Source organism: Silurus meridionalis, chromosome 17, assembly GCF_014805685.1.
Source record: "Silurus meridionalis isolate SWU-2019-XX chromosome 17, ASM1480568v1, whole genome shotgun sequence".
Taxonomy (NCBI): domain Eukaryota; kingdom Metazoa; phylum Chordata; class Actinopteri; order Siluriformes; family Siluridae; genus Silurus; species Silurus meridionalis.
Window position 1 is genome coordinate 8,962,822 of NC_060900.1, and position 19,628 is coordinate 8,982,449.

A 19,628-nucleotide genomic window follows, 5' to 3' on the forward strand; every position below is an offset into this window, starting at 1 on the left:
ATAATAAAATCACCTGACTACAGAGAACATGGACATACAGTGAGGAAAATAAGTATTTGAACACCCTGCTATTTGTCATCGTAGGTGCATGTCCACTGTGAGAGACATAATCTAAAAAAAAAACCCAGAAATCACAATGTATGATTTTTAAACTATTTTTTTTGTATGATACAGCTGCAAATAAGTATATGAACACCTGAGAAATTCAATGTTAATATTTGGTACAGTAGCCTTTGTTTGCAATTACAGAGGTCAAATGTTTCCTTTAGTTTTTCACCAGGTTTGCACACACTGCAGGAGGGATTTTGGCCCACTCCTCCACACAGATCTTCTCTAGATCAGTCAGGTTTCTGGCCTGTCTCTGAGAAACACGGAGTTTGAGCTCCCTCCAAAGATTCTCTATTGGGTTTAGGTCTGGAGACTGGCTAGGCCACACCAGAACCTTGATATGCTTTTTACAGAGCCACTCCTTGGTTATCCTGGCCGTGTGCTTCGGGTCATTGTCATGTTGGAAGACCCAGCCTCAACCCATCTTCAATGCTCTAACTGAGGGAAGGAGGTTGTTCCCCAAAATCTCGCAATACATGGCCCCGGTCATCCTCTCCTTAATACAGTGCAGTCGCCCTGTCCCATGTGCAGAAAAACACCCCAAAGCATGATGCTACCACCCCATGCTTCACAGTAGGGATGGTGTTCTTGGGATGGTACTCATCATTCTTCTTCCTCCAAACACGTTTAGTGGAATTATGACCCAAAAGTTCTATTTTGGTCTCATCTGACCACATGACTTTCTCCCATGACTCCTCTGGATCATCCAAATGGTCATTGGCAAACTTAAGACGTGCCTGGACATGTGCTGGTTTAAGCAGGGGAACCTTTCGTGCTATGCATGATTTCAAACCATGACGTCTTAGTGTATTACCAACAGTAACCTTGGAAACGGTGGTCCCAGCTCTTTTCAGGTCATTGACCAGCTCCTCCCGTGTAGTTCTGGGCTGATTTCTTACCTTCCTTAGGATCATTGAGACCCCACGAGGTGAGATCTTGCATGGAGCCCCAGTCCGAGGAGATTGACAGTCATGTTTAGCTACTTCCATTTTCTAATGATTGCTCCAACAGTGGACCTTTTTTCAACAAGCTGCTTGGCAATTTCCCCGTAGCTCTTTCCAGCCTTGTGAAGGTGTACAATTTTGTCTCTAGTGTCTTTGGACAGCTCTTTGTTCTTGGCCATGTTAGAAGTTGGATTCTTACTGATTGTATGGGGTGGACAGGTGTCTTTATGCAGCTCACGACCTCAAACAGGTGCATCTAATTTAGGATAATAAATGTAGTGGAGGTGGACATTTTAAAGGCAGACTAACAGGTCTTTGAGGGTCAGAATTCTAGCTGATAGACAGGTGTTCAAATACTTATTTGCAGCTGTTTCATACAAATAAATAGTTTAAAAATCATATATTGTGATTTCTGGATTTTTTTTTTTAGATTATGTCTCTCACAGTGGACATGCACCTACAATGACAATTTCAGACCCCTCCATGATTTCTAAGTGGGAGAACTTGCAAAATAGCAGGGTGGTTAAATACTTATTTTTCTCACTGTATGTTGAGCATATTATGCAATTATAGAAATGACTAGTTTAAAACATCCATTGTTTAATTTGACATTTTGTTTGTCAGTCAAAATGTCTGGAACATTTTACACTACTGCAGCACCGTGGGATTTGTTCTGCGGTAAATTTTGTTCATTTAAGCAGCTCACATCGCAGACAAACTACAAAACACACACCATGTTTGATTCACTCTGTGTAGTTGGATCTATTCAGTCATTTCTCTTTCTCACAGCGATTCAATTGGTTTAGTTAAAAAAGTACTGGGACTACCTATCTTAAAGTTATTAATCCATAACCAAACCTGATTGCCAAGCAACATTGTGCTGGCGCTTTCCTATCTAGTATATAGTGTTTAGTATTTTTATTGGAAGATGAAGATAATGGTGACTACACAACAAGTTTCTGCATTAAATAGTGTTATGTCAGCCCTATAGTTGGCATTTACTAAGTTCATCAATCTGCTTTAGTAAAACATTGACAGCCTGGGAAACAGCAGGTAAAGCACTTCAATCAATTCTGTTATTGAAAATAAACCTACATCAGTGTGTCAACATCATATCACTCTGGTCTGGATTAATTTACTTCCCAAAGAATTTGCAAATTATTAAATTTGTATCCCTAATTTATTAGGTGTGAAGCATTGCTGATCATTTTAATTTTTTAGTGAAGTGCACTGAAGTTGAGCTTACTTCATTTCTAGAATTTCTTCCAGCTGTTTCCGACGCTCCTGCACCATGCTGCTGAGGTGACTTTCTCTCTCAGCAAGAGAATTTTGAGTGGAGGACAGTTGCTGCTTAGTAACATCCAGTTCCTGTCTTGTCTTCTCCAAAGCACCCATGAGGTCTTCCAGCTGGAACAAAACATCAGTGAAACACAAATCCACATGTTAAGCAAACACATACAGTATATAAACATTAGAAATGGCTATCAACTAGTACATACAATATTTTTTTTAACATATTATATGAAACGGGGAAAATAATTTATGTAGAATAATTGTTATTTTTACCTTTTTGTTAAATGTAATATAATGTAATATACACACAAGAGACAATTTGAAAAACAATTATTAAAAATGATTAATGTGAAGGTATTTGCAAATATATATGAGAAGTTGGTATGCATTGAAATAAAATGCAGCTGGAATCTAGTATGCTGACTTATTGCAGCATGAATATTCCTAGTTGTCCCACATTTTTATCAGAAAACTTTATTTTATTTCACAATACAGCTTCCAGCCTCATTAATCAGCTACTTCTAAGATAGATTGATTCAAGACATCCTGAAGCTGATATCACGTAAGAAAAATGTGCTCAAGTCACAGGGCAGAATCATGCAATATTAAGATATGCCTCTGTTTTCCAGCAAACTACACCCTGCACTGAAAATTTTAGAATTTACTTGAGAAAATACTTGTGACAATTTGCACAAATTTTTTTTTAAGTAAATGTTAATGTAATATCAAATACAACACACTTGATATTATCAAGTAAAATTTACTTACCACTAAAACTAATACTCATCTGAAATTAAGTACAATTGTAATTGATTGATTTATTTTTTATTTCATTGTCATCTTTTTTTTATTGGCAGGAACATTGTTGATACACAGTTGATAAATATATCAGGGGTACACAAAAATCAACCCTTTACCTTCTTTGCTCCATAATTACAGTAACATGATCATGAATGTACCATGACAAGAATTTCACTGTGCTGTAGTTTTTTAACAAGGAACCTTTTCATACACAAAAAAATATAATAATAAGATGATGGTATGACACATTAATCCACATATGTTTATCTTCAATAGTTTAGTATAGGTCATTTCTGCTTTATTTAAAAAATATGCCTGAATGCTAATTTTATGTTTGCTTCTTCTATAAAACGTAATCTCCATTAGCAACATAAACTGCATTTAATGCACCAATGTATTTGTTTTGACAGGAAAAATAAAATATAGTGCATATATCAAATGAGTAAATATGTATATAAGTGCATAAATCACACAAAAACAACATGATGAGATTCTAACCTGACAGAACTACATAGTATTGACATAACTGAAACAAATCTGTGATGAATTACAGACAAGTCATGAAAATGAAACAATTTGCCCTAACTGTTCAGATTGTGTATGCTCTGTAGACAAATGTGTGCCAATGTGTTCAGTCTTTGAATGAACAAGGACAACCTGAGTATAAACAGGGTTCTGACTGGCCTTTGTGAAAACCCCAACTGTCTGTGAGACAAAGCACAGTTAGAATGTACTGACAAATGGTGCACGCTAAACCTTTTTAGATCATTTACTATTTATACATTTACTGTTTTCTACATCCAGTGACTATAAAGCATTAAAATATTTTGAGTAAATGTAAAATAAAAGTTGTGAAAATGTAAGTCATGTAATTTAAAACATATTCTAGTTCCAATTCCAGTTCTTAAAAAATTTTTATTTCACACTAAAAAAATGTTTTTACTGTGTGTGCAACATGTAAATGTCTCAAGTCTGTAGGTATAAATGAAGTCTAAACACCAGTGTGTGTAAAATTGGTATTTAATCCTCACTACATGCCCCTAACTTACTACTTATACCGATTTTGTGATACTAATTATGGAGTTATCAATGTGAATAAACTGGATATATATTTATAATTGTAAATTTGTGTCTAAATTTTCATACAGCCGCTTTGTGAAATGTCAGAAAGATATACAATTTACATTTTACAATTCGTATGGACATACAAGAGCCATGTTTTCGGATTGTATGATAAAGCTCAAATACTATATTTTTTCAAGCAAAAAATTTAATAATTATCAAAAGTAATTGCATACGTACATTGTTTTATGCAAACCTATATATCTGATACCCTTGATGAAAAATCAGAGTTTAAAGCATCTACGTGTGACCCTTGGTATGATAAGCAAATCCCATAACCTCTGTATGTACAGTATAAATCACAGAAAGTAGCTTTTGGTTACTCTTTTTTTATCTCAGACACAGACATCATTAATAATGAATACAATGTATTCTAGACAAATGAGTGGCTTTGTGGATGTAAGATTCGAAGCCTCTTAGCGCCTGTTTGCATGCTAATGTGGCTCAGATTTAAACATTTTCTCTCACTGGCCAGTTATAATCCACTGCCCACTCCCAAGTATCCCATTGGCTAAGGCAGGTTTTGCCAAGGCTCACCTATCTAAATGCATTGCCTCCCATGCTATTGAGCTCTGGTTCATGCTTTGTACCTCCAGGATTACATATCAGACTTGAAATCTTATTTCATAAACCATTTACTTTTTTTTAAATGAATAAAAAAAAAACACTATTTATTAAACAATATTATTATAAAAACATTTTAATTTGAACCATACAGCTAATCTGATGAATGCACAATGTCACTAAACTTGCTAACATGGGGAAAAAAAGAAAGAGTGTGGCACAGACAGTTCTTGTTAGGTTTTTCAGGTGACATAGGTCTTTTAGCTTATTCACTTTTGTAGAAGTTGGAAGAAGTGGCTTTCCTTCATAGGCTTTTAAATATGACTAACATGTTCATGGCATAAGGTCAACTTTAGATGGCTTTAGCAGGATTGCTGTCTGAAATAACAGGCCAAACCTAACCTCTATGTATCAAACCTCATTTCTCTCTATACAGAACAGTATCCATTTCTGTCTTTTCCCTGTGTCTCCTTTTCTAAATCTGATTTGAATACTTTTACTTTATTGATCTTGTAAATTATAGTGTCTTTTATTTTAGATTCCAAATTGTTTGAATGTAAACAAGGTAAAGGATTTATGCAGCAAGTTGGTGAGGATAAACTTTGAAACAGTCTATTTGACAGAAGCACTCTGCCCAACATAAGCTTAAACCAGACTGGAAAAACATTACAGCGTTATGGTTGGCCAGTAGTTACAAACTGTGCACTTGCTTTCTTATTTTGCTCTTTTAGATGTCATGTGCATGGAATGAGTAGTTGAGATGTATGGGTGCTCCAATTACTCCTTCTACTCTCTCTCTCTCTCTCTCTCTCTCTCTCTCTCTCTCTCTCTCTCTCTCTCTTTCTCTTTCTCTTGCTGTCACTCTCCCTATGTCTTTTCCTCACTCACTTTCCCACACAAATATTTAATCCAACCAAGCATTACATCCTATTATTAGACCTGAGCGGTCAAAATAATAATAAAACAGTTTTACCTATAATTAAACAAGTTTAATGTAGACATTAAGTATCTGCATTTAATAATGCAGATATATGGTCCTGTCATGTGGTGCATGCTAATGTGTACATACATGAGAGGCTGAAAATGAGGTTACACCAGTTAATCGGCATGTATGATTATAAGTGGGAAATGTAGAAAAGACAGGTAACTTGATTCCTTTAAAAATGGCACTCATTTTAAGGTTAAGTACAAAGTTCAGCTTTGCCACAGCACATTCAGATCATCCATTGGCACTAAAAGAAAGAAAGAAATTGAAGTGAAGCTGCACAATGCACAATGCAGAAAAGGACACATGCACATAGACCAAAAGCTTTTCTTAACCTAAAAAAAAAAGGCAACGAGTTGTAGCTAAAAAGTGCACTGAATGCAGGCAACAGCATCCTGGCAGAGAGAATGACAGAAAGGTCCGCTGAAGAGTAGAAGAAATAAATATGCTGGTGTGGGAGAGATTAGTAAAACACAAGCTTGATAAGAAGTTTTCACAATATCTAATATTTCACATTTTTTTGGCTGCTTTTAAATGCATGCTGACGTCCCTACTAACCACTGAAACTTCAAGAACTAGTCCCAGATATAATTTAGTTATTCTTACTGTATTTTATAGCTGATAATGTATAGCATTTGCTAAATATTATGTTTAAAAAAAGAATAATGAAAATAAATATTTTAATTTCAATACATTTAAATGATTTACTTGGATGTTAAGAGGTTTATGTGATCTAAACGTGTATTGTTTTGCATATCAATTTTGGTTGCTTCATTCTTATTTAAATAGTGTTAGTAAAAAAGTGATAGCTTGCATTGTAAACACAATGAAAAGTGTCGTGAAAGAGAGAGCAGTATTCAAGATGCACACTTATCAACTTTATAATGAACTGGACAACTGCAAATTTTTCAATCACCCAATCAATCTGCAGCAGTGCAGGGCATAAAATCATGCATATACAGGTCAAGAGTTTCAGTTACTGTTCACATCAATCATCAGAATTAAAGAAAATAAAGTATAGTATGATCTCAGTAACTTTAAAAATGGTGTGCTTGCTGATGTCAGACACATTGGTTTCAGTATTTGGTGATCCAGAAATGTCATGCTCAATAGTCTCAGGAGAGCAAAAAAATAATAATCCACTGTGGGCTGATAAAAAAGCTCAGAGTAACAGGCCAGACTTGTTCATGGTGGTAGAGGGTTTACAGTAACTCAAATATTCACTCTTTCAATTGTGGTGAGCAAAGTAATTTTAGAACACACAAGTTTTGGTGTGAATGGGCTAAAACAGCAGAAGGCCATACCAGGGTCCACTCCTGTCAGGAACACAAATTTAAAGCTACAGTGAGGACAGGCTAACAGAAACCTGACAGTTAAAACTTGAAGAATATCTTTAGATAGTCACTGCCTTTATCAGAATTATGGTATACTTTGTACTGCTGCCATTTTGCTGATTATCAAACTGCATGTGTCCTGGTGTTCCTAATAAATTGGACCCTACATTAAAAGCCTATGTATCTAATTTACTAAGGAAACTGTATGATAGATCATGGAAATTTGGCATCGGTGCTAATCCAGTATAAAGTTTTTGCTCACCTCCTAAAGCTTTTGCCTTCTGAACACTGCTAGACTAAATAGTGCTGCCACATGTGCATGTACCTGTCTCTGTGCTAGAGCATGTGCATGCTCCTCCTGAACCCACAAAATCTCTCTATGCATAGAGGCGTTCATGCTTTCACGCAGAGCTTTCTCCAGCTCTTTGATTTTCTTAGCTGTCTCTTGCACCAAATCTTGGGTAACATGAGCCTGGGTGAAAAAAAGTGGAACATGGCAAAAACATTTAACACAAACCAAATTTATTCTTGGAACGTTTTTGCTTTCGAGAAACATGATTGTAAATGTAAAAATAATAAAAAATTATGATTAAAAAAAAACACTTTTTGTCATTGCAGTGTAACTACATATTTAATACTTTAAGAAACAATTTAAGAAACAAAATTGGTTAAGCATCAGAGAAAAACACTGGAAGCATGTTTTTTCCCTGAGAAAAGAGAATAACGTCAAGCTCATAAAATATGATTTCCGCTTATAAACTGTTTGACAGAATAAAAAGCTAAGAAGATAGAAAGGGAAAGTAAATCATTTTACCAGGAAATAAAGTGAGCTGGATTAACGCTGTGGATAAATTATTATAAAAATGGATGGCATCCACTCAAGAAAGAGAGTGATGTACAGTAATTTATCCCAACAGTAGACATGAAACTTAGTAGAAATGTAGAAAAAATACAAACTGACTCATCACAATGTAACTGCTTATGTCAGGCTTTGTGTGAGATATTTGATTTGTATTTGAATAAACATAACTCTTAATTCTTCATTTAAATGAATGATAAAATAAAAAAAATGCAATGTTTCAATCAGAAATACATTTTGTAATAATTGTATTATGTATATAGGTGATCATATGTGGCTGGAAATTTGGAACCATTGCAATTTGGTTGGAAAATATTTGTGGTTTATGCACCTACATTTGATTTGGTTATGTTACTTAATATTTTATATCATGTAGATTTGTACTTTGACTGTTTTATCTAAATAATGAGCACTAAGAGGCATGAGTTTTTTATAGCTTGTGTGTGCTACTGCACTGTGAGGAAAAAATCTCTATGTCTTCAATACTGCTTATCTGTTGGGCTGCTTTGTCATGCATATCTGTATATATAAAATAGTTTTTCACAAACACCAATCAATTTTTTTGGGAAAAACAAACAAACAAACAAACAAAAAAACATGTTAAATAAACCTTTTTTTTTTTTTTTTACAGATTTCCCTTTAAATTTCCTACAAGAAAAAATCCTTCTTGGCAATTGTCTTTTCCTCCTCCCTGGCAGCTTCATCCTTAGAATTCCTCTACCAATATAACCCATGTACCTCCTCTGCACATGTCTAAACCATCTCAATCGGGCCTTTCTCACTTTGTTTCCAAAAGGTCTACATGCACTGTCCCTCTAATAAATTCATTCCTAATCCTGTCCAATCCTTCAGCACTGGCACCTCCAGCTCCACCTTCTGCCACTGTCTTTCAACCAACATAGTAGGTCTCACCACAGTCCTATAAACACTCTTCTCCACCCACTCCACCCTGCCTGCACTCTTTTCTTCACTTATCTAACACACTCTCCATTACTTTGCACTGTTGACCTCAGGTACCTAAACCCATCCAGTTTCTCCACCTCTTCTCCCTGCAACCGTACCTATTTACTGCCCTCCTCTCCTACTGACTTTCATTCCTCTTCTCTCCAGCACATACCTCCACCTCTCCAGGCTCTTCTCAACATGCTCCCCACATTTTCACCAAAATACAGAATATCATCTGCAAACATCATAGTCCACGGAGACACCTGTCTGACCTCGTCTGTCAATCTGTCCATCACCAATGCAAACATAAATGGCTCAGAGCTGATCCTTGATGCAGTCCAACCTCCACCTTTAACCAGTCTGTCGTTCCTACTGCAGACTTCACTGCTGTCACACTGTCCTCATACATGTCCTGCACCACCCTTAAATTCTTTTCTGACACACCTGACTTCCTCATACAATACCACAACTCCTCTCTTAGCTGTCATATGCTTTCTCTAAATCCACAAACACACTGTGCAACTCCTTCTGACATTCTCTAAACTTCTCCATCAACATTCTCAAAGCAAATATTGCGTCTGCAGTGGTCTTCCTTGGCATTAAACCATACTGTTCCTCACAGATGGTCCTTATCCAGATGGTGTTTAAAGATGGTAACCTCTTCCCCTTAGCCTGGCTTCCACTACTCTTTCCCATAACTTCATGATGTGACTGATCAACTTTATTCCCCTGTAGTTACTGCAGGTCTGTACATCTCCCTTATTCTTAAAGATCAGTACCAGCACACTCCTTCCCCATTCATCAGGCATCCTATAACTTTCCAAAGTTTTGTTTAACAATCTGGTTAAAAACTCCACTGCCATCTCTCCTAATCTCCACGCTTTTTCTGGTATGTCATCTGGTCCAACCGACTTTCCACCCTTAATTCTCTTAATCGCTGCTCTGACTTCCACCTTACTAATCCTATCCACTTCCTGCTTTACCAACTCCACATCATCCAACCTTCACCTCTCTCTCTCTCTCTCTCTCTCTCTCTCTCTCTCTCTCTCTCTCTCATTTTCCTCATTCATCCACTGCTCAAAATACTCCTTCCATCTTCTCAACACACTCTCCCCACTACTCAACACATTTCCATCTGCATCCTTTATTGCTTTAACTTAAGCACCTCCTTCCCAGCTCAGTCCCTCTGCCTGGCCAATCGGTACAAATCCTTTTTTCCTTCCTTAGTGTCTGAATTCTCATACAGCTCCTCATATGCCTTTTTTTTTTTGCTTTTGCCACATCCGTTTTAAACTGGTGCCACATCTCCTTGTATTCCTGCCTAGTTTTCTCATCTCTCTGTTGATCCCACTTCTGTTTCTCCAACCTCTTTATCCTGCACTTCCTCATTCCACCACATGCCTCTTTGTCTTCTTCACCTCTGTTCCCTTCACCAACAAGCCCATTCCTAGGTACACTCTCCACCACTTAATTTAACTTCATTTTCCTTCACCTAGTTTTCCTTAGGTTTGTTATCTGCAAATTTGATTTGGCACATTTTACGCTGGATGCATTTCCAATGCAACCCTCCCCATTTATCCGGGCTTAGGACTGGCAGAGGGCACTGGCTTGTGCAGCACTAATGGCTGGGCTGGTGACAACGGGCCAAACTGATACATTTTCACCATAGGAATCTGTGGATATCTACAGGATCTTTAGATCTTAAATGATTTGAATATTAGCCATGTTAAATTGTATAAATAAATAAAAAAAATTGTAGGAGTGGATCATGGCTGCATTATGCTCACCTCTAAAGCTATAGAAAATGTTTTAACCTTGGTCTTTGGTTACCTATTATCAAGTTATATAATGCTATTCTTTTATTTGGATGCTTTTACAGCAACTGCCTCACCCTAAAGTTTGAGTGTTGACAAAATCTCAATCAGTTGCATTATTCTGAACGTAATTAATGCCTTAAATTGACTTAAATAATCTGCTTTAAAGATACATACTATTTCTTGCCCATTGCTTGGACAAATAGTTCATATTATTAACGCTGTAATTAAACAGTGAATTATGTACAATCAGTCAGATTCAAATCCATGGGAATGGAAGAGATAGCAGAAGACAATAAGGATATTTTGACATATTAGATCTTACTTTAAATGAAACCCTTTTGGTATGTAACATGTTCATTCTTTCTTTTTTTCTTTATTTCTATTCTTTTTGAACTCAAGAGCTAATAATATTACTTTGAACTTCAATAAAATCTTTTAACTACAGATTTAGCAATGCTACAATTTAGTACACATTTGAAACTAGTCTTTTTACCTGCAGTGTGTGTGTGTGTGTGTGTGTGTGTGTGTGTGTGTGTGTGTGTGTGTGTGTGTGTGTATTACTTGTCTGCAATTCATTAAACCACTTTAATTTATTTCTTAAATGTTCTTAATGATGCAATACAATGCTGCAGTGCCCCGATGACACCCGCAAACACAACCACGAATTTGACCTTGCTAACCATTTGAAATGTCTGATATATTTCTGCACCATTATACTCTTATACACTACAAAGCATGCCTTTCACATGCTGACATGCATACTCACACACACTTCATGGTAAAATGCCCAAAAGTGCAACCAAAACAAAAACAGAACTGGAGCACTAGCCTGAGTCCCTGGCGTGGGAGTGACACAGTCAGGTTGTGTGCATCACAAGCCTGGCACGTTGATTGGACTTGACAGCTTGGCTGTAACCTAATGCAGCCGGATCAAAAGAGCAAACAGCGATGCTGGGTAGATGTAGGAGGGGGCAAAAAACTGAGCCCTTTTGCTAACGCCAAGCACAACCTTGGTACCTACACGAGTTCAATATGTTCCCTTCACATTCAGTAGAGGAAGGCAGAGATAATTGTGGCTGGAAAGGTTAGGGGGTTGGCATTCAGCACCTTCGTCTCTACAGACTTTGGTAATTATGTAATCTGACATTTAGAGTCTCATCGGAGAGAACATAATCAGTTAAACAAACTGCCAGAGAGTGAGAAAATGCTGATTTTCCTCTAAATATCCAAGGAGATTTTACAGACCTACTTTTGACACCTAAAAACCAACAAATGGGGGGCAAGCACCGTAAAACCTGTTAATGTCATTCTTTCAGGATTTTTTTCTCCAATATAAAATTCATGCCATGGATTCCACAATCCACACAGGAATTCATTTGCCATGCTGCCTTCGTTGTTGGAAGAACGATTTGCTTTAAATTCTGTCACTGTCCAATAATAAGCATGTACATAAAGTGGCTCACACTATTTTGCTTGTTAAACATTTCATTTTAGGTTTAGCCGTCATTTGTTATTATAATGACCTCATTACTTCAGCAAAAGGATGTCCACTAGATTTTGAAACATGGTTTGGGGAATTGCCTATTCAGTCTCAAAAGCATTAATAAGGTCAAACACAGGATTTAGATGTGAAGTCGGCAACAATGTTAAGTTTGCAAAGGTGTGCAGTAGAGTTGCGTAGAGTCAATGTTCTGTCAAGTTTACTAAAGTTCTTTCATTCCAATATTGCCAAACCATTTCTTTATATTATAGTATTTCCAATTTTAAACTTTTCTCTCTCTATATATAGAATATGGGAAAAAGCTTCTACACTGGCGATCAAAATTAGAGAACAATTTATAAACAATTTACAATTCTGAAATAATGTCATCTTCACTGCTCAACAGTTAAAGGAGTTTTTGACAAGTTGGTCGTTCCAAATCTGTGATTTCAAGAATATTGACTCTTTACAACATCACAAACTCATTCAAGTCTGCCAAGAAGGCTGGTCATCCACGGAAGACAAATACAAGAAAGGACAAGATACTGCGGAGGATCTCAATGGGCAATCGTTTCCACACTGCAGCTGGAATTGCTCACCAGTTCAGCGCTGAACAGGGTAAGGATCTGTCTCGTCATACAGTGTCTCGCCGTTTAAAAGCATTTGGACTGAAAGCCCACTCTGCAGTGACCAAACCTCTCATTAGCAGAAAGAATCAAAAGCATGTTGTGTGGACAGAGGAGAACTTGTCCAAAGTTCACTTTGAAAGCAAGTTTAATTTATTTGGGTCCGATGGGAAACGTTATGTTCGGCGACAATCTGGAGAAAGACTGAACCCAAAGTGTGTAAAAAAGTCCGTGAAAAGTGGAGGAGAAAGTGTCATGGTTTGGGGCATGTTTTCTGCAGCAGGAGTTGGGCCTCTTATACAGCTACATGGCAGAGTAAATGCAAATGTTTATCAGAACCTTTTTCAACAACATATGGTTCTTTCCATGCGTTTATCACCAAATCAGCCCGCAGTGTTCATGCAGGACAACGCTCCATGTCACACAGCAAAACGGGTAAAGCAGTTCCTTGAAACTGAAAACATTGAAATAATGACATGGTCTGCCCAGAGTCCTGATCTCAACCCAATAGAGAACTTCTGGAAAATCCTTGGTGACAAAGTTATGGCCAAGAAACCCACTACAGTCACCGAACTGTGAAGGAGACTGGAAGAAGAGTGGAGCAAAATCACACCAGAGCAGTGTGAGAGACTAGTGCTGTCCTGTGGCCGCAGATGTGCTGAAGTCATTCAGAGCAGAGGCCTGTACACTTCCTACTAATTGCTGACTGTTGTAACCTTCAGAAAATTTTGTTGTAATCTTTTTCCATGCTATAGTCATTGTTGTTCTCTAATTTTGATTAGTGTTTTCTGCAAAATAATGTTTTTTTTTAAATGCTTTAATTTAATTTAAAAAGGAGGTAACACTTATTAACTTATTTAATATAACCACATCCCTCAATTCCATGTGCTGTTAACAAAACTGTTCACTGCTAACTGAGCGGCTTTCTACTTTTGATATTTAAAATAAATTTAACACTTACATATGGATTAAAGTCATTGAACTTTTAAACTATATTTCTGACTTGATTTGTATTTTACAGGCTGTTTGATTAGTCATTTATATAAATTCCCTGTAATGCTACTTCAATAGCTCTAACACAAGGCCAAAAAAAACGGTGTTTGTGAGTTAATAGTCTTAAACAGTTTCCTTAAACAGCTCAGGTTTCTTTGCATGTATGTGTCTCAAGTTATCAGGGTTGTTAATCGTAAATGCGTAGTGTAAGTCCATTATTTGTTCACTGCGTACAGCTGGCTGCAATCATGCACCTTGAACTCTGAGGCAAAATCGAATTATTTTAAATTAACTTAAATGAAATCAAGGTAAAAAATGTATGGCTATACCTAATGCCTTAACTATATTTCACACAACAATTACTGGAAAAAAAATGCTATACCGAATACCCACAGCTAAATACATTAAGGTGCTGCAAAAATAAATTCTCAAATAGGTCTTTTAATAGTGTTTTGTAGTGTTTAATAGTGCTGACTATAATGCAAATATTGTGAATGTTCCACAATATTAAAAAAAAACAAATTACACATATAATGTACAATAAATAAATCATTGATGATGGCACCTCCACCACCACTACCACCACCAATAATAATAATAATAATAATAATAATAATAATAAAATAGCTATTATTATTATTATTATTATTATTATTATTATTATTATTATTATTATATTAATTGTTGAGATCATGGTAAAATACATATATTCTTCATCTTTCGGCTTCTCGCATTAGGGATTACCACAGCGGATTATCCGTCTCCATACCCCTCTGTCCTCTACATCTGCCTCTTTCAAACCAACTACCCTCATGTCTTCCCTCACCACATCCATAAACCTCCTCCTTGGTCTTTCTCTTTTCCTCCTTCCTGGCGGCTCTATCCTCAGCATTCTCCTACCGATATACCCCATGTCCCTCCTCTGCACATGTCCAAACCATCTATAATCTTGCCTCCCTCACCATGTCTCCAAAACGTCCTACATGCGCTGTCTCTCTAATAAACTTATTTCTAATCATGTCCATCGTCGTCTCTTCCAACAAAAACCTTAACATCTTCAGCTCTGCTACCTCCTGCTCCACCTCCTGTCTTTTACTCAATGCCACTGTCTCTAAACCATACAACATTGCAGTTCTCACCACAGTCCTATAAACAATCCTGTTCACTCTTGCAGATACCCTGTATCACAAATCACTCCTGTCACTCTTCTCCACTCACTCCACCCTGCCTGCACTCTTTTCTTTTCTTCTCTAACACACTCTCCATTACTTTGCACTGTTGACCCCAGGTACCTAAACTCCCCCACCTTCTCCACCTCTTCTTCCTGCAACTGCACCACTCCACTGCCCTCCCTCTCATTCACACACATGTACTCTGTCTTACTCCCACTGACTTTAATTTCCCTTCTCTCCACCATGTACCTCCACCTCTCCAGGCTTTTCTCCACCTGCCCCCTACTCTCACCACATATCACAATATCATCCACAAACATCATAGTCCACGGAGACTCCTGTCTGACATCATCCGTCAACCTGTCCATCAAAACTGCAAACAGGAAAGGGCTTAGAGCCGATCATTGATGCAGTACAACCTTCACCTTGAACCAGTTTGTTGTTTTTACTGCACACTTCACTGCTGTCACACTGTCTTTATACATGTCCTGCAACACCCTCACATACTTCTCTGACACACTTGACTTCCTCCTACCCTTTCTCTAAATCCACAAACACACAATGCAACTTCTTCTGACATTCTCTATACTTCCCCATCAACATTTTCAGAACAAATATTGCATCTGTGGTGCTCTTTCTTTGCATGAAACCATACTGTTGCTCACAGATGGTCACCTCTTCTCTCAGCCTGGATTTTACTACTCTTTCCTATAATTCATGGTGTGACTGATCAACTTAATTCCCCTGTAGTTACTGCAGGTCTGCACATCTCCCTTATTCTTAAAGATCGGTACCAGCACACCACTTCTTCATTTCTCAGGCGTTCTCTCTCCTCCCCAAAATCTTGTTAAACAATCTTGATAAAAACTCCACTGCCATCTCTCCTAAACATCTCCACGCTTCTCCTGTTATGTTACCTAGTCCAACCAACTTTCCACTCTTCATCCTTTTAGTTGCTGATCTTACTTCCTCCTTTCTAATCCTATCCACTTCCTGCTTCACCATCCCCACACCATCTAATCTTCTCTATATCTCTAATTTTTCTCATTCATCAGCTGCTCAAAATATTCCCTCCATCTTCTCAACACACTCTCCTTGCTAGTCAACACATTTCCATCTGCATCCTATATTGCCCTAACTTGCAGCACCTCATTCCCAGCTCAGTCCCTCTGCTTTTCTCCTTCCTCCTTCCCTAGCGTACAACTTTACATACAGCTACTTATATGCCTTTTCCTCAGCTTTCACCACATCTCTCTTCACCTGCTGCCGCATTTACTTGTACTCCTGCCTACTTTTTTCATCTCTCAATCCCAATTCTGTTTTGCCAACCTCTTTTTCCTAACGTTCTCCTGAACTTCGTTAATCCACCACCATGTCTCTTTCCTTGATTTCTATTTCCAGATGTCACACCAAGTACCTTTCTAGCTTTCTCCCTTATCACTTCTGCAGTAGTTGCCAAATCATCCAGCACCTCTTCACCACCACTGAGCCCCTGTCTGACCTGTCACACTACAGTCTTCCTCCTTCAGTTTACACTATCTTATTCTTTTTCAGTTCTCACTCTTTTTTCTTCACCTCCAAAACAAAATCCTACAGACCACCATCTGATGCTGTCTAACTACACTGTCCCCTGCCAACAACTTGCAGTCTCCAATCTCCTTCAGGTTGCATCTCCTGCATAGAATATAATCCACCTGTGTGCACCTTCCTTCTCTCTTATACATTACCCTATGCTCCTCCTTCTTCTTAAAATAAGTGTTCACCACTGCCATTTCCATCCTTTAAATCTCCCATTTATGTCCAAGATTTAAGAAAAGATTGTCACTGCCCAGTTATGTTCCTACTTGCAAGAGAACAATATCTTTGAAGAGTTTCAGTGAGGTTTTAGGCCCCATCATAGCACAGAAACTGCCCTAGTTAAAATCACTAATAACCTGTTTTTAGCTTCAGACCAAGCGTTCGTCTCGCTGTTAGTTTTACTAGATCTTAGTGCTGCGTTCGACACTATAGATCATGATCTTCTTCTAGATCACTTACAGAATTACATTAGCATTCAGGGACAGGCATTAAGCTGATTGAAATCCTACCTGTCCAATCGTTACCATTTCGTAGATCTAAATGGAGAGCTATCCAGGCTAATGCTAATGAATTATGGTGTGCCATAAGGGTCAGTTCTAGGACCCCTGCTCTTCACAATATACATGCTTCCATTAGAAAATATTATTAGAAGGCATGGAATTTGCTTCCATTGTTATGCTAATGATACCCAGCTATATATCTCATCTAAACCAGGCGATACAGCTCAATTAACTCGGATAACTGAGAGTGTTAAGGAAATAAGAGATTGGATGACCCATAACTTTCTTCTTTTAAATTCTGATAAGACGGAGATTTTGCTCATCGGCCCAAAAGCTAGTATACAGAAGCTCCAGCATCTCAACCTGCATTTAGACGGATGTTTTGTAACCACTAGTTCAACAGTAAAAGACCTGGGAGTTATTTTAGACAGCAACTTATCTTTTAAAAATCGTATCAACCAAGTTACAAAAACAGCCTTCTTTCATCTTAGAAATATTTCTAAGCTAAGAAATCTGTTGTCTATATCCGATGCAGAGAAGCTCGTCCATGCGTTCATGACCTCCAGGATAGACTATTGTAATGCATTACTAGGTGAATGTCCTGCATCATTAATAAACAAGCTTCAGTTAGTTCAGAATGTGGCAGCAAGAGTTCTTACAAGGTCAAGAAAATATGATCACATAACCCCAATCTTATCGTCCCTACATTGGCTTCCTGTTAAGTTTCGAATAGACTACATGCACATTATCAACTTGTGCTGTTAATATCATGAACAGCAGCTACGCTAATTGCTCTCCACTGCTTCTCTTTCTCTCCCCATCCCGAGACACCCTGAGGTTTGGCCAGCTCCAGTCACCTCCCACCTCGTGAAGATTATGGACTTTAAAGAAGTAGATGCCGAACTCGCAAACAACCTGAACCATCTAGAGACGTACCAGTGCCAATTGGATCCCACTACACGTGTGGAGTTTGACATTGGACCTCCTGGAATGTTTACAGGCTCTGGCATGGAGAAGCTGTTGCTGGATCTGTGATGATCACAAATGTTGAGCTTAGTAGCTCCTACTTTTATACCAAAGACTGTAGAAAGAACATTTACTTATAATCTTATACTCCAGTACTCATGTTAGTTCTCTCTCTCCAGTGTTCTGTATTGTTGATAGATTTATGATCAAACTCTTGATGTCACCCAAATGAGGATGGGTTCCCCTTTTGAGTCTGGTTCCTCTCAAGGTTTTTTCCTCATAACATCTAAGGGAGTTTTTCCTTTCCACAGTCGCCATGGCTTGCTCATCAGGGATAAATGCACACCATTCACCTTGACTGTTGATTTCTGTAAAGCTGATTTGAGACAATGTCTGTTGTGAAAAGCGCTATACAAATAAACTTGACTTGACTTGACTGGCAAAATCTACCACTATCTGCCCTGCCACATTCCTCTCCTCAAGGTCATACCTACCCACCACCTCCTCATCACCTCTGTTCCCTTCACCAACATGCCCATTAAAGTCTGCCCCAATCACCAATCATTAATTCCTAGGTACACCTTCTACCACTTTATCCAACTACTCCAAAATCTTTCCTTCTCCTCCATCTCACAACCCACTTGTGGAGCATAGGCACTGATGACATTCATCATCGCCCCTTCATCCTCCAGCTTCACGTTCATCACTCTATCAGAAACTCTCTTCACCTCCACTACACTCTTACTGTACTCTACCTCCAATGTTCCTGGCCTTACTCCCTTTCCACTTGGTCTCCTGAACACAAAACATATCTCCCTTTTTCCTCTCTATCATCTCAGCTACCTCTCTCCCTTTACCAGTCATTGTACCAACATTTAATATACCAACCCGAACCTCCACCCTGTTGGCTAACGTTACCTGTGGTGGTTGTTGGTGACCCGAGCCTCGATCGATCTGGTATTAAATTCTGATTGGTGATCCGCATATTTGATTTGCTACATTTTATGACGGATGCCCTTCCTAACGCAACCCTCCCTATTTGTCCGGGCTTGGGACCGGCACTAAGATTGCACTGGCTTGTGCAACCCTAATGGCTGGGAAAGGTACATATATACTAAGTATCCATTATTACACAATTGTACGAGCAACTAATAATTTCGAAGGCATGAGCAAACCCACGCTGCCGGTTCCCTGCTTTTGGCTGAGGCTAGCATCAGTCACTTAGTTCATCTCGTTTCGCTCGGTCGCTCTCCTTGTTCAGTGCAGCAAAAACTTAACTTTTTATATATTTTTATAGTTATATTTTTATTTCACTATAAATCATGAAAAATGTCTCCCAAGAAAATCAGTGATGGTGCTGGGAAAACAAAAGTAAATAGAAATATTGCTGCAAGCAGCGATGGCGGGCCCTCACACGTTTGCACGGTGTGCAAGTGCATCAAGTGGGTAAATATCAGTGGACTATTTTATGTTGTTACTGACCCATTTGGGGACTGTAGGTAAAAGAAACCCCACATTTTAGACAAACGGGGGCGCTAGTG

General features: G+C 38.1%; 1 protein-coding gene across 10 annotated transcripts in view; it reads right to left on the minus strand.

The window, feature by feature from the left end:
• LOC124399932 (ERC protein 2) overlaps positions 1–19,628 on the minus strand; it is a 214,991-nt gene that overhangs the window by 108,004 nt on the left and 87,359 nt on the right. For all 10 annotated transcript variants that reach the window (XM_046871284.1, XM_046871283.1, XM_046871280.1 and 7 more), the window contains one exon: positions 2,299–2,459. In XM_046871284.1, coding sequence (XP_046727240.1) covers positions 2,299–2,459 — 161 coding nt within the window. The remainder of the gene's footprint in view (positions 1–2,298; positions 2,460–19,628) is intronic.